General features: G+C 35.7%; 1 protein-coding gene across 1 annotated transcript; it reads right to left on the bottom strand.

Moving 5' to 3' along the window:
- Window positions 1–1861: 1861 nt before the first annotated feature.
- Window positions 1862–7385, bottom strand: LOC104112283 (peroxidase 51-like). The gene is made up of 4 exons (XM_009622158.4): window positions 7079–7385; window positions 4498–4698; window positions 2502–2667; window positions 1862–2401 (listed from the first exon to the last, which is right to left on the bottom strand). The coding sequence occupies exons 1-4, from the start codon at window positions 7286–7288 to the stop codon at window positions 1995–1997; spliced, it is 984 nt and encodes a 327-aa protein (XP_009620453.1). The 5' UTR covers window positions 7289–7385; the 3' UTR covers window positions 1862–1994.
- Window positions 7386–16810: the final 9425 nt, after the last annotated feature.

Here is a 16810-nt window from a genome sequence, read left to right as displayed (position 1 = left end):
TCCTTGGTTATACCCGATTGACTGTTATTATCATAACCGTTACAAGTTACCCAAGTAACGGGCAATCAATGTAATAAATATTAGTAACATGCGAGAATTAAGTAGGGCAAAACAGTTACATATTGTACCTTTATATAAACCCCACATACCATATTTTATATGATCATCAAGTAATTCCCGACATTATACGGTCAATGACTCATATTTATTCTCTCCTATTTGAATAATCTTGTTTTCTCTTCTTGAAAGGAAACTACTATTATCAATAAGATTTCTCTTTCTTTATTGTCTCAATATTTTGTTTCCATTATTTATTATTCATCTATATTAGGAAAAGCGAAGTAAAATTGGTTATTAAAAAAGCCGAATTATTCTATTATTGCTTTAACCACAAAAATAATTTTTTGGTTAAACAAATTGCCCAAACTGAAAAGATCAATCTTCGGTAACAATTGAAGACTCTCTGCCCAATTGCACGTAATTTTATTTTGGAAAATACGTTCTACTGAATCTTGCCTCTTTTACTTTCATTGAAATGATATATTCACTTGAATCAACATACCAGTGCAGAAGGCTTCCATCTATTGACACTGGATCATTCCAGTAAAACTTAACTGGGTGAACGCCTCAAGTGAATAGATGAAATCAGGTTCTACTATATATCTATAAATGCAAAATCATGCAAATATACTCTATTTCGGGTTTGAATTACCCCCCCTCCCCACCCAGCCCCACCCCGGATCTCATACACCTAGTTAAGTGTATGCACGCGCGATATATTTGGACAATTTATATGATTTGTACTCCATATAGGCTAAACAAAATGATATTAAATTTTTATACTAATTACTGAAGAGAAAAAAATGAAAAAAAAGGTAAAAGGAAAAACGTTAGAAGTAAAACATAAAGATTTTATTTTTCTCTAAACCCTACTCTCTTTGTCTAGCAGAACTCTATCAAAAAATCTCTCAAACGCCTCTCCCAATTTCACTTTGATTTACCTAGAATTCTTTGGTTTCTTCTCAACTTCAGCTTTTGCGCTTGTTTATTTCTCTTCTTCAACAAACCCAAAATAACAACATTAGCTTGTTTTGGAAATTCCGGTTCATACTACTCAAAACAATTACAAGCCTTACGATCTTTAACCTGTACAAAAAGCACAACTAACAAATTCTTTTAATGAAAACACCTAGAACAAACTCAACATAAATTATAATCAATTTAAACCTTCTAAACATTACTTTATCATTCTTATATTTCTTACAACCAAAAAATCTTCTTCCTGGATTGTCATTTGACCATGGAATTTTCAAATGTGACGGATACTCACATTTACAAAGTGGGTTCATCTTCAATATCTTGGAGAAAATTAGGAAGGAAACCAAGAATATCACCAAGGACTTTAACAATTAAAGAAGAAAATCTAAAATTATACAAAAAGAAAGAGCAATTGTTATGCTTCAATGGAGGAACTTATAAAGAGGAAGAAATGAAAGAATAGCCATTAGGAATATGAAAAATAAAAGGAAAATGTGATTTGGAAGCTTTTTTACTGTTATAGCTTATTAGAGGACCCTTTTTATCCACCTCACACGCCAAAGACCATTTGAGATCACTTCCTGTGCCATGTGGCAGCCGAGGGGGTTTTTAAATTTACTTATCCTAGTGTGGGGGTAATTCGAACCCGAGATAGTTTGGGGAGGAAACTAATAGTCGCGAAAAGTTTAGGAGAGTTTTAAGGCATTTTGCATAAAAGTTTTGATGCTTTCAATTTGAGTACTAAATTTTAGTACTGAAATGCAAGTTACCCGTACACCCTACTTTAAAGTTGGATATCAAGCATATTATTATTGCAACTCACTCACCCTATGCACAAATTAAGGAACTTGGTCCCATTTTATTAGAGAAACAACTAAATTCTAGTTTGCAATCTTTTCTTGTCATTCACAAGCCAGGGAAACTTCAAGCAATTAATCATTCACCTTTTTTTCTTCTCAATTAAATGCTCCACAGTCTCTACGAATATTCCCATTCTTGCCACTTTTGACACCAACTCGGCCCAATTTGGTCATCGCATTTACAAATGCTGCTTGGAAAACTTTGGAGTTGCTAGCCCATAAATCAACAGTTCCTTTGGATCTTTTGTCTGTGAATAACACTTGGTCTGAGGTGAATAAGCCCATTCCCTTTTGTAGGTTTTGGAAGTAAACATTGTCAAAGGTATTGGGTGTGATTGGGTCCAGGTTGATGACTATCTGTGGGTCTACATTCTTTGGGCACATTTGCTGTAATTGGGCTGCAAATGTCTTGCTTAAGGTTGGGTCCACTGGATTTTTAGGGCTAAAGTTGTAAAGCCGGTTGGAAAACTTGTTGCAGTGAGAAGCTCCAAGAGTATGGGCCGCTGTTAAGAGTCAAAAGTTTTTTTATTCTTCTTAAATATTATGTTCCGTCAAATATCGTCATATAAAATAAAACAAAACGAAAAAAGTAATCTGAATTACCAGAGAGGGCGATCATGTCCGTCTGATCTAAACCATGAGAAGCAAACATGGAGTTGAGTTGATCCAAATTGAACGTTGGCTTTGGCAGGTTGCCTTCCACGTTTGAAGCCTTTGATGTGAAACCATCTAGCCTTCCCAATTCTACAGGATACCTTGGTCCACCCGACTGCATTTTATATTATTATTATTATTATTACTAGTTTTAGGGTACGCGCTTTGCGCGTGTATTTTATATTAATGAAAACATAATTTTTAAAAATTATATAAACAATGTGTTTGAGTTATAAAATAGAAATTAAAAAATATATAAGTTCCTGAAAACGAATACTGATCCTACTTAGCTAGTTAGATAAAGTCATCAATACTTCATTGTGATTTTTGAGAACTTATGTAGGAATTTCTTACGAAAATTAAAAAAGTAAACTTTTGTCTCTTAAGATATGAGAATGAAAAGATTGGCAATGTAGCTCCAAGAAAAATATTGCTAAGTGAAAATGAGTCTAAAAATGATGTAGGGAATTGTCATTTGTTGATATGAATGCAAAGAAAAAGAAAAATAGTTAATGATACCTCACTAAGATGCATTCTATCTTCTAGTATTTCATTCTTATTGCTACAAAATTTTATCTCTTACCAATTTTACTCTTAAAGTTATATTATAATCAATTTAACTATATTTTCGAATTCTTTCACGGTAATGCTTCTCTTATGAAAATAAATTTATATATTCTAAGAGTTTTGTAAGCTTAAAAATAAATTATTTGTATGATGAATTTTGAAAAGGATTTGATTTGGATTTTTCGCTTATTAGTTAATCAAAGACTTAACAATTAATTTTCAATAGTAGAGGAAAATTTTCTTGTTGATTCAAATTATAGTTTTTATATTTACTTTACATGGATAACATGGAAGCAATTGTAGTTATGAAATAATTATTCAAATAAAAAAATAATACTATTTTAAGTAATTAAACTTTTAATTGATTTTAAATTCTTAAATATTAAGACTTTCTATATTATTTAAATATTAATAAAAAAAGAGATAATTTTAGAGATATCCTCTTATATTTGACTTTGTAACACTAATCTCCCTTGTGATTTACGATATTATATTTATCGCCTTTATTTTAATTTTTTAATAACAATACTTTTAATCTATTTATCATAATAGTAAAAAGTTATCGTTTGACTAAGTTGTCCTTAATTTCTGTTGTACTCCATTATTTAGCTAATTTTATAAACATATTTTATTACGTAGTTTTTAATTTTTGTTGAAATTATTTTAACTATCAATGCTTACGTAAAAAGAAAATAAAGTAAGTGAATTCCGAAAGTATATGTATATGTAAAACTCTTAATTTTGATTTTCTTTTCTTTAACTTTTCACTTAAATTAAGTTTTGTAAAATCAATGACAAAAAGAAATGACAATAATAAGCGAGAAGAAAGAGAAGAAAACAAAAAAATGAATAAGTAAAAAAGTGCAATCCCGAAGGAGTTAAAAAAGGCAAACTTGTTTGTTTCTGTTCTTCTTTTCTTTTTCATTTTATTTTCTTTATTTGTCTATTCTGAAAATTAATATTGAAAAATTAACATAGAAGGTTATAATTATGTTAACTTGTCAAAATAAAGAAAGAGTTTATATAAAGTAAAGTTCTAATCGATTTTACTTCGGGACTTTCTACATATTCGGATAAGGAAAAGATTTAATTATATTTAAAAGTTTAGTTAATTTAGAACTCCTAAAAATTAAAGAAAAACTTAAATTACATTCTGATCTAGTGCGAAATCTATTTTTAAAGGATAAAATAGACGAACGACATTTTGCTAAGGACTTTCGTGCTTGTAATATAGTATATATTATGCCAATCAAGTGTACATTAAGCCAAAAAAAGGAAAAAAAGAAATAAAAAGATCTAAGTTATATACCAATCATATAAAAATATTGAAATTGTTAGTGTAATAAAAAGAAAGGTAATAATAAAAAGCAGTACGAACGAGCTCAATGACGTCGCGAGTGGCTATAGCGAGAATGTCAGCACAAGAGACCCTATTTTTACAACTTGGGTTTGCGTCAATGGCCGCTTTGGCTTTGACCACAGTGTCAAATCCATCTCCAGCCAATGAAAGATTATCTGGGTGATCTTTTTCTGCTGTGTTCCCTGGTGTAGATGTTATTATCACAGAAGCATCACAGCCCTACGTCCACATAAGAAAGATCATATTAGACTACTATTATTAACTAGTGAAAAACAATATACTTTTGGCATAACTCTACACACACAAAAAAAAGGTCATAAAGTGTCATTGTCCCAAACCATATGAGAAGATAATAGTTCATAATTCTCTCGATCAACAAGGACATTTTAACAATCCTACACGCTCATCACTAAATATTGGAGCTAACGTGAACAATATGACATAGAGTTCGTGAAGAATAATATCGGCCACCCATTTCCGGTCAATGAGAACAATTGATTTTTTAAAAAAAAATGGGGCACCCAAGAAATAAATTAAATTAAGTGAAAATAGAGAGAAAAAAAAGACACACCTATCGGAAATTGTTGAGCTAAGACGGCCTAAAGATCCTCTTAATACGATGTGATATTGTCCGCTTTGGGTCAAGCCCGCATTATTTTTCCTAAAAGGGTTCACACCATTAAGAGATTTCTACATCTTATATATAGACTCCCAATCTTTTCAGCTACCAATGTAGAACTTTGTTCGCACCACGTGGCTCACTACGACGATTCACAGGTCACTCCCTTGAATTAAGTTCCATGTGACTATTGCCACGATCCACGGGTTAATTTGCGAGATTCACTGTGTGCCACCTACATTGTTAGAGTATTATGGCAACCAAAGCCCACACCTAGTTTCTTCTTGTGTGCTCCCCGCCCCGCATCATCACTTTGCCATCTCCATATTCGTCCCGCCGAACTTGGGTTCTGATACCAGTTGTTGTTAGCCCAAATAATCTCTTAACATTGTGTGATATTGTCTTCTTTGGGCCAAGCCCGCGCGATGTTTTGCCAAAAGGTCTCACACTATTAAGACTATCCAACTCCTTATAAGTAGAATCTTTTTCTTTTCTACTTTTCATGTGGGACTTTGTTCACACACACCCAACAATCTCCCCTTTGAACTAAGTTCCACATGACTCGTCACCATTTATGGCTAATTTGGAGATTAACTGTGTGCCATCCTTATGATCCGAGTATTTATGGTCACTGAAGGTCAAAGGTTGTGTATGTGTCTTCAAAGCTACGGGTAAAGGCCGTAAACCCCGTAGACGGGCAAAGGCACTAAGCCGGCCCCTCGCACCACACTCCATCATCTCCATAGTCCCGCCAAACCATTGGCTCTGATACCAGTTGTTGGGCTAAGACGACTCAAAGATCCTCTTAATACAGTGTGATATTATCCGCTTTGGGTCAAGCCCACACGGTTTTTCCCAAAAGGCCCCACACCATTAAGAGATCCTACACCTTATATATAGGCTCTCAATATTTTCACATACTAATGTGAAACTTTGTTCACACACCCAACAGAAATAAATGCATCATTTCAAGAATTATCTTTTTTAAATAAGTCTTTGTTTACTTTCATTTATAATGTGCTCCTTCTCAAGAACAATAGACAAAACTCTCTTCCTTCTTCCCAAAAGTTTTCTATGAAAGGTTATGAGAAGAGCAATAGCGATCTTCAATGAATATTGGAGCAATCTTTTATAACATGTACGGCTTAGACTATGAACTTTTCGATGTAATTCTTATATGTGGCATGTGATTACGTTGACGACTAGCGAAACAAATCTAACATTGGAACAAAACGGTGTCACGCAACATCATTAAGTCAAATTTTTTACGAGATATATGTAGTAATACTGTAAGAAAAGAACAAGATAAAGAAAATAACATTGCATATTGTTGCTTGGCATGTTGGTTAAGTTCCTAATTTTGCTCTAAGAGGTTATAGGTTCGAACCTCAACTAGATCATTCTTTTTGGCAAATATTTGAGTCTCTATTATTAAATAAATAATAGATATTAAGAATCGAACGCAAGACCTCTCTTCTAATTTAAGACTCAACAAAACCATTGGACTAAGAGTATTTCTTGTTAGGTAATGTGATAATTAATATATTATTATTTTTCGTTAACCTATAAATATTGACACAACATACAAAAAATTCCTTGTATGCCCCTTAAATATAAATATAAAACAAATATATATTACTTATTTATTTACATGGATTGGGTTGACCCACACGGGTGACTTGATCCAATTTCGTTTAGTTCGACATTACTTTAGTGACCAATATGAGACGTGCGTTGTTCTAGTACCACATCACAAAAAATGAATCCAAACCTAATTCTAATCCCAAAAGTTAACTCATGATATGATTATCCAGGATCATAGAAGGAGGCCATTACATACCGTTCATTCTCTCGACCAATGTGCAATATTCTAACAGAAACGAAAGTTATGATATGCATTAATTAGTTCGAAGTTTTGATGCATTAATTATTTCGAAGATCTTATGCGAATAATACAAGCTAAGGGAGAACAATATATACCTCAACAAAGCAGTCATGGAAGAAGAGACGGAGAACTGCAGGGACTGTGATAATTATTTGTTGGATTTTCTGATTAACGACATTGCGAACAATGGTTTCAACACTAGGACATGTTTTGGCATAATAGTTGGTCCTGAGTTGAGCAGAAACCAACTCTGGCAAGAATATAGAAATTGACAAAACTGCTATAAGTATATGTAAACCACCCATTTATTTACTTATAGAGGTAAATCTCAAGTTTATGGAAGTTGAAGTTGAAGAAAGGGATAAAAATTTGGTTTACAAATTAAATCTTGAATTTGAGAGACGAGGATTATATAGGGACAGACAAGAGTCCCCATATTAACTAGTTGGCCAAAGAATCTTTCTGACTACACAAAAAGTTGAACTTATAAAAGAAATACTACAAGTCAATCTTTTGTGAAAGATACAGTTAAATGTGAGAATTGTTTAAAAGCCGCCTTACATTTAGTCTTTTCTCTTAGTATTGGTACTTCGATGTGATGCTCTCTTATATATAAGTAGTTTAATTAAGTGAACTTATATAAGCCTGAAATATGAATACAAACAATCTTTTCCAAGTTAATCAAACCTCATAAACAATTAATTTAGAGGTCGTTAATTTGGTTTCCCGTCTAGCTATGCCGTAATTACAATACATGCATGGATCGTGAATAATATATAATAATACAAGACCTGTTATAGCGTGAATATATATTAATAATGCATGAATTGTTGTGGAATAATGCTTGAAGCATTATATTGTGTAGGTCTTCCTGATTGGCTGGTGTAAGGCATTTTTGTATTTAGATAGGTGGAAACCAAATTTGTACTATTAGTTATACGAATGCTACTAAAATACGTAAATTTTAGACGAATGTCCCGTTGGAAATGGGCTCGTCGAGAAGGGATTTTCGACGAATTGCATGCGTCGGAAATTAGCTTTTTTTAGTTTACATCTGCTCCATCCGTTCCAGTTTATGTGAATTTATTTCCTTTTTGGTCCGTTCAAAAAAGAATGACTCCTTTCTAAATTTGGAAATAATTTAGCTTAAACTTATAATTTTACCCTTAATGAAAAGCTTTTATAACCACACAAATATTTTGGGCCTCTTTTTAACTTATTTAGGACCACAAATTTCAAAAGTTTCATTTTTCCTTAAATTTCGTACCCAGTCAAATATGTTCACATAAATTGGAACAGAGGGAGTATATTAGTTGAGCGGGATTTTGTAATAGAATCCAAACATTATATAAGTAGCATACGAAATTTTATACGGAGATCAAATCTTTTTATACTTCGTTCAAACCAAAATAACCACTAAGATTAGAACTTGAAAAGGTTTGTGCGGACTGAAATTGTCGTTATGAGCTTCAACTAGAGGCGATCTATTTTCATCTTTCTTTTCCCATTCCTTTATGCTATTGCCAAGAGATTATGACTATGAGATGCCCTTTAACAGATAGTGATTAGTGATGAAGGATTCCACAATTGATTCTTGTCGGCCAAATACATAGACAACACTCAAACTTGACACTATTTTTCATTTTGGCACCTTATCTTAGTTTTGTTTCATTTTAATACTTTCTCCTTCAGCGTTCTTCTTCCATTCTCCTCAATCTTTTATCTTAGTTTCTCCATCTCAGTTGGCTTTCCACATCCAGGTTTGCTAGAAGGTCTCTTTTTTCTTTATATTTTTCAAATCTCTCCTAGTTCGCTTGATTGAAGAAGACTGTCAATGCAATGTCGAAAAGAGCACTAGGCTCTCAAAATTTTACTTCTATTTGCCGATGTGATAAAAATGCTCATATGAAAATATCTTGGGTATAAGCAAACCCAGGTAGCAGGTTTACTGACTGCAAAATCGATCGCGTTAGTGTTTTCACTAATTTTTACTAATTTTCTTCATCTCTATAAAAACTAGATCCAATTGCAATTTTAAAATAGTGGTTACTTACAGTTTATGAGTCTGTGAATATCACTAAGAACAATTCCGCGAAGATTCTTTCAGTCCATCGGGGACAAAAAGAAATTTTAATACCGGCCACCAGTCGACAAACTTTAAAACCACCAGGAACACTTCGATTCACCTTCACTCGCATCGAACTTAATAGCCCGTGAACATTGGAAACTAAATTAGCTCCAGCATTTTAATCAATAGCAAATTTTGGATTTGATATCAGACTGGGAATGCATAGGCACAAATATAAGGGCTTGAAATAACAACTACGTGTTATGTTCTGATTGGTGGATTTTCCAACGTGTAAGGCGCTTGTTCACACGCAATCTCTTATTAGTAAAGAATATGAAGTGGGTGTTTAAATGACACACTCTATTACCACTTTAAGTGTTTAAATGGAACAATAGCGCCAAATTCAAGTGCATGTGTATGTATTTCGCCATTCTTGTCATATGGTTTGAAGAGTTGGCATATGGTAAACACACCATGGCATCAAGGTTAAATTAACAAAAACAAGAGTTTAAGTTTTATATATGCATGCCAATATAAAGAATTTCTTACACTATTACGTCATCCAAATGATATTGATAAATAAGCCTACTTAATACTTAAAATGTGAGATTTTTAATCTTAAAAAAAGGATAGATTTTCTACTACAATAGGTAAGGTGACTTAATAGTACAAGAAATTCTTTATATTAAGGGGCACAAACTTAAGAAATTAACTTATATACTAAAGAATCTTTTTTATACTATTAGTGTATTTTACCTATTATAATTAATATGTAACTTATATTATTTCTTAGGTTACTAATTTTATCTTTTATAGACGGTTATCAGTTGGTATATTTTAAATATTTGATGCTATAATATTTTTTTCAATATCATTGACCTAACATTTCTTCCTGTCGACGTAGCAGCAATTATTCTGGTGGAGAGCACAAATCTTAAGAGAATCCTAGATCTTCCCATACCATGATGGCATGATCAAGTCCTTTTTACTAAGATTCTTTATATTGTCGAGGTATATATGTTAATTTCTTAAATACATAGGCTGGTATTTACCTTATACTTTATCTATGTGGCTATCAGGGGCGTATCTAGGGGGTTCGATGTGGCACATGAACCCATGCATGCCCCCTCCCTAAATCATGTATAGTAATATTATATTTTTTCAAAAATGCTAAATATATGTGTGTGTATCCAAGTTCGAAGTATCATATAATGCAATAATTATTGGATATACCTCTCTGAATGGATTATGAGTTTAAATCTCATGTCAATCTTATTTTTTTTAGAACTAGGCGCCCACGGGAGATGGACGTGTCATGTGTCACTTTTTGCATATTAATTAAGTAATTCTTCTTTTTCTTACTTTCTCTGTTTGATTTATTCTTTTAATTCTTTTGTAATTGCTTGTCTTCCTCCCAAAAAACAGAATACTTTAACATTATTGTGCAAAAACGTCCAGCTTTCCTTTTCTATATTAAAGAGAGTGAAGGTGCTCAAATAACTTGTGATCTCTTTTTTCCAAAGTGTAGACTGCCTTTTGCTACATTTCCCTAAAAGTATCCAACTTTTAACATTATGATGTGGTACCAAATTGGGCCGAACACCATATTAGATTTCACGCATACGCTTAATCCAATTCTCGACCAAGAGTGTGTCATGTCCAGAGAACCAAAACGGGACAAAAGGATTTGACTTGTAGTCGTCCATGATAAACTTTGTGGAGTTAGAGAGAAAAAGACACTATTCTGACCAAGTCCTATAAGGTTTTCATTGTAGTATGACTCAGTCCAGTAGAATGGACATTATTTGTATGGAGTGTGCATAAACAAAGACCCATATGAAAAGTAGAATAGAAAAATATTGAGTTAATACCCTAAAATTTTTCTAAACTATCACATTTTTGTCAGTTTCCAACTTAAATTATTCGTGATCCTCAAAACCCCCTAAACTATATTTGATGTAAACTAAGAGTCCATCAAACTGTATAGAGAACCTGGTTCTCTATCAGTTCCCACAGAACACACAACATTAAGTAAATAACACAACAATATTTACGTGGAAAACTCCCAGCTCACGAGATCAAAAACCAAGACCTACACTCGCAGGATTTCAACTTCACTCACTGAGAAACATTAGATTACAACCTAGTGTGAAAGTACAAGGGGGAGGGGGAGGTGAATGGAGGGAGGTGAATTGTCGATTTTTCTTTTTGTATCCGAAGTAGTTGACTAGTTTACTAATTAGTCGATTGAAGGTAAGAACTAAAGAATATAAATAATGCAGAAATATAATGTAGCAATTAAAGACACTAGGATTTTTATACTGGTTCGGATTCAATGTGAATCATACGTCCAGTCCCCTTGGGTTGCAAGGGTTTAATTTTCTCTTTCAGTATTTGAAGTTTCTCGATACAAAAGAGTTGATGTAGCTTTACATCAACAGTTTAGTCACTATGTTATTTCTCGCTTCTTGATAAAATGCTTCACCAGTGAATTTTCTCTCTTTCTTCTCTCCCTAATTACACAATAGACCTAGAGTGAACTACACTGCTTATTTGGAGTAGAACAAAAGGAGTGGTAGTGGTTCGTTCATAGTATATGTTGCTCTCTTGACATACTCCATTTTATACTTGAGCTTGGCTTGGCGAATCTTTTGCAGACCGTTGAAGGATTTGCTGTCCCAAGGGAATTGATCCTTGGAATTGAATCTGTTATGATTCATTCTAAGAATAAGTACAGACCTTCTATAGATGGTCCATGACTGCCAGTCGTTTCCTTTTTCGAAATGGGATTTTCCATAAATTCTCCTTAAGTTGTTCCTTGATTTTTGGATGTGATAGCCTTCCTTTCTCGACACATATCTTCAGCAATCAGGGCAACCGTAAATCTTGGTCCTTCCTTCATTGTGTCAATCATCCCGGTTGTCATATTGCTTCAATATTGAATCTTTCTTACTTGCTTCCCGTGACAGATCTTTGCCTTGATTCTTTTACTCCTTCTTTTCTTGACTTCGTCCGTACTTCAGCGATATATTTGCTCGTATCTTTCTTTTCATCTATCATGATCATGCACCATAGTAATATATTTTTTTTTATCATTAAAATATATATCTAACATATTGTAACCTAAAAATTAAAGTTTTAATCCCTCACCTACCTACAATAACAATATTGCAAGCCTATTTATAATAACTATATTACAAAACTAACCACTTTGACTAACTCTAGTCAACACAAACACAATGTTTATGATTTACAAAGTGTCCTATGAGATTCTTTTAAATAAGCCAAGTAGGAGTTATAGGTGAATAACATTAACAAAGACACAACAATACTAAGGACACATGATGTATTCAATGCTGGGATCTGGTCCTTCGTTATGTTGTTATTTTGTTCTTCAATGCCTTTGAGAGAATGAAGGCGGATGCACACTTGAGAATAAGTATGTTTTAGGGTTTGTACGTGTGTGTAATCCCTTCCATCATGTTGGTAATATATAAGTGAGGTCATCAAAGATGATGCAAGGGAGTGTCTGGTACATAGCATGCTTCAACAGTATTGCTGCACTGTTGCGTGTGCAATGCAATAACTTTAACAGCTGTAAGAGTTGACTTGTACCGTGATCGAATAAACTGATATCTATTTGTTCTCTCTGCTATTCCCTGAACTGATTTCATTGGAACTTGTGCCAGACATTTGACTTATTGTTCTAAGCGCGGAGAGGCTAGTTGTATCAGGTTCCATATCTGCTTCTCATATGAAGTTTGTTAAATCATCAAAATAAAAAGGTACGTAACTTATCAATTTTCTCATTTTTGATGATGACAAACTTAGAATTCATGTTCCCCCTGAGAACTAGATCTCCATATTGTTCCCCCTGCAGAATAGCCATATTCCCCCTAAGAACCTATTTCTCACTTTCAATTTTCTTCCCCCTTTTGGCATCATAAAAACAATTATACAAGTAAACGCAAACAGAAGTCTAGCAAAGTTAACTCATGCCACTTGTGTGAACACATCATAGCTAAAAACAGAACACAAATATATAACATTCATTCAAAAAGGACTTAGATGCTCATTAATTTAAGAAGAAGAAGAAAAAAGTAGCAGTACCATCATTACAAAACATTCACAAAATAAACATTACTAGAGTACCACAACCATGTGTGATAGAGAACAAAAAAAAGGACATTGTAGAAATGGGCAGGGACTGACAAAAGGGACACTGATAAGGGGACAATTTAGGGGGCACTGGAAGAGAAAGGGAAGGACGAAAGAGCAAGGGCTTTGAGGAGACCATCCACACGAGCGTTAGCAGCCCTCCGCTCAGTGATCAGCTTCTCTTTCAGGTTCTCCACCTGTTTCCTCAACTCTGCATTCTATATCGTCAAGCGGGTAACTTCTGCTCCCCGAGCCCTGCTAGAACCAGGTTCAGTGCTGGCTTGACTGAGCTTTTCCTTAAGAATGGCATTCTAGGCCTTTAGCCTCCTGATCTCCTTATTAGCAGTATTCTAAGCATCGATAAGTTGAGAGATTATAGAACTGCTGCCAACCCTCCCCCCCCCCCCCACATTTTTGAGCATCGATAAGTTCCGACCCCGAAAACAACATTCATGGTGGAACTCGATCTGCAGTTCAAAATACCCAAAATGTTGGAGAAGACGGGATCAGCCTGCGTATGATTTTCGAATGTTGGAAGCTCAACAAGTTGCGATAGCTCAGTTATAGAGCCAAACCAAGGCACCGAGTAAGGCCGAGCCCGGTCCACCCCGAGAAGTCACCCACGAAATGGGGCCAGCTGTAGTAAGATCAAATGAACAAGAATCGGGGACTAATCCCGAAATTATTAAGATGTTAGAGGAACTGACAAAATGAATTGAGTCAGGAGAAAAAAGGATTAAAGCAAACGACAAAAAAATATAAACTTATAACTCCAGGGTTGATCAGATCCCGGGGAGCACCACCAGTATTGAAGGGCTTGGATTCCAAAAAATTCGTACAAAAGTCTTTCTCCCCGAGCGCGGCTCCTAAATCGACCCCCAAGAAATTCCTAAATATAATGGAACGACCGACCCCAACGAACATGTCACCTCTTACACGTGTGCCATTAAAGGGAACAATCTAGAAGATGATGAGATCGAATCTGTACTTTTGAAGAAGTTCGGGGAAATCCTGTCAAAGGGGAAAATGATATGGTATCATAATTTACCGTCTAACTCTATCGATTCCTTTGCTATGCTTGTAGTTTCTTTCATAAAAGCACACACCGGAGCCATAAAGGTCGAGAACAGGAAGTCGGGCCTTTTCAAGGTAAGGCAAAAAGATATCGAGATGCTAAGAGAGTTCGTATCTCGTTTCCAAACAGAACGAATAGATCTACCACCGGTCACAGATGATTGGGTTGTACAAGCTTTCACTCAAGGACTAAACGAACGAAGCTCGATGGCTTCACGACAGTTAAAGCAGAATTTGATCGAGTACCTGGCTGTTACCTGGGCCGATGTACACAATCGGTATCAATCGAAGATCAGAGTTGAAGATGACCAGTTGGGTTCTGGGTCCGTTATTAAAAGGGACATCGACTAAGAACCAAGGTCGAACAAGGACCGATATCGGCCGTATAACGGAGATCGTAGGGGTAGCGAACCTACACGTAGCTCCGAACGAGGCAAAATGAGAAGTGATCGAAGCCAAGGGTCTCGGGGGCTGATGAGCAAGAATGGGTTCGACAAGCATACCAGACCTAAGGAAGCACCACAGTTATCAGAATATAACTTCAACATCAATGCATCTGCCATCGTGTCGGCTATTGGACGCATCAAAGATACTAAGTGGCCTCGACCTCTGCAGTCTGATCCAGCCCAAAGAAATCCCAATCAAATGTGCAAGTATCATGGCACCCATGGCCACAGAACCGAAGACTGCAGGCAGTTGAGAGAGGAGGTAGCCCGTTTATTCAATGAAGGGCACCTTCGAGAATTTTTAAGTGACCGGGCCAAAAACCATTTCAAAAATAGAGATTTCAATAGACAAAACGAACAAGAAGAGCCACAACACATCATCTGCATGATCATCGGAGGGAACGATATCCCCCAGGGGTCGGTGCTTAAACGAACTAAGATGTCTATTGTAAGAGAGAAGCGATCTCAGTCTCAAGATTACACACCTAAAGGAACCTTGTCCTTTAGTGATGAAGACGCGGAAGGAATCATGCAACCCCATAACGATGCACTGGTAATATCTGTACTTATGAATAAAACTCAAGTTAAGCATGTGTTGATTGATCCAGGTAGTTCAGCCAACATCATTCGATCAAGGGTCATAGAGCAACTCGGTCTACAGGAGTAGGTCGTGCCCGCAACCCTAGTACTGAACAGATTTAATATGGCATGTGAAACTACTAAGGGCGAGATAATCTTGCCAGTAAACGTGGCCGGGATCATCCAAGAAATGAAGTTCCACGTAATCGAGGGCGATATGAGATATAACTCCCTATTCGGGAGGCCATGGATCCACAACATGAGAGCAGTGCCCTCGACCCTTCACCAGGTTTTGAAATTCCCAACATCGGAGGGAATCAAAATGGTCTACGGGGAGCAACCGACCGCAAAAGAAATGTTTGTTGTCGATGAAGTGATTCCGATATCTTCACTATCATCGACAAAGGGATCAGATTCGAAGGAGGAACGTGATACCAAATAGAAATCACAAACGCCAGCCTCAACCCAACTAGAGAATCAGAAGACTGACGAAGATGATGACTATGGTGTCCCTTGATCCTTCGTGGTCCCCGATGATTCCGATGCTACCCAATCAACGGTCGAAGAACTGGAGCAAATCATGTTAATCGAACATTTTCCCGAGCGAAAGGTATACCTAGGCAGGGGGTTAGATCCCAAGCTTAGGAAAAAACTTATTCAATTTCTTATAGCTAACATGAACTGTTTCGCTTGGTCCCATCTTGACATGACAGGGATCCTACCGGAAATAACCACTCATAGACTGAGCTTGGATCCGAAATTCCATCCGGTAAAGAAAAAAAAAAGACCCCGGTCCGAGGTCAAACATGCCTTCATCAAGGACGAGGTAACCAAACTTCTTAAAATAGGATCCATTCGAGAAGTAAAATACCCTGAATGGCTAGCAAATGTGGTGGTAGTCCCTAAGAAGGGAAACAAACTTAGAATATGTATAGATTATAAAGACCTGAACAAAGCATGCCCTAAGGATTTTTTTCCTTTGCCTAGCATCGATCGAATGTTCGATGCCACGGCTGGCCACGAGACTCTCCGTTTTCTCGATGCCTACTCCGGGTACAACCAGATACAGATGAACCTAACGGATCAGGAAAAGACCTCGTTTATCACTAAGTACGGTACCTATTGTTATAACGTAATGCCATTCAGTCTAAAAAATATTGGTGCAACTTATCAACGCCTAGTAAATCGAATGTTCGAAAAACAAATAGGAAAATTAATGGAAGTTTATATTGATGACATGTCAGTTAAGTCCCTGCGAGTAGAGGACTATTTAAAGCATTTACAGGAAACTTTGAACGTACTAAGGGAGTACAATATGAAGCTCAACCCCGAAAAATGTGCATTCGGGGTTGGCTCGGGCAAGTTTCTTGGTTTCGTGGTGTCCAATCGAGGAATCGAAATCAACCCTGATAAAATCAAAGCTATCGAGGACATCATGGTAGTAGATAATGTAAATGTCGTGGAAAGGTTAACGGGGCAGATAGCCGTCCTGGGACAATTCA

Source organism: Nicotiana tomentosiformis, chromosome 9 (assembly GCF_000390325.3).
Source record: "Nicotiana tomentosiformis chromosome 9, ASM39032v3, whole genome shotgun sequence".
In the NCBI taxonomy this organism is placed as follows: Eukaryota; Viridiplantae; Streptophyta; class Magnoliopsida; order Solanales; family Solanaceae; genus Nicotiana; species Nicotiana tomentosiformis.
This window is presented reverse-complemented; position numbering and strand designations above follow the sequence as displayed.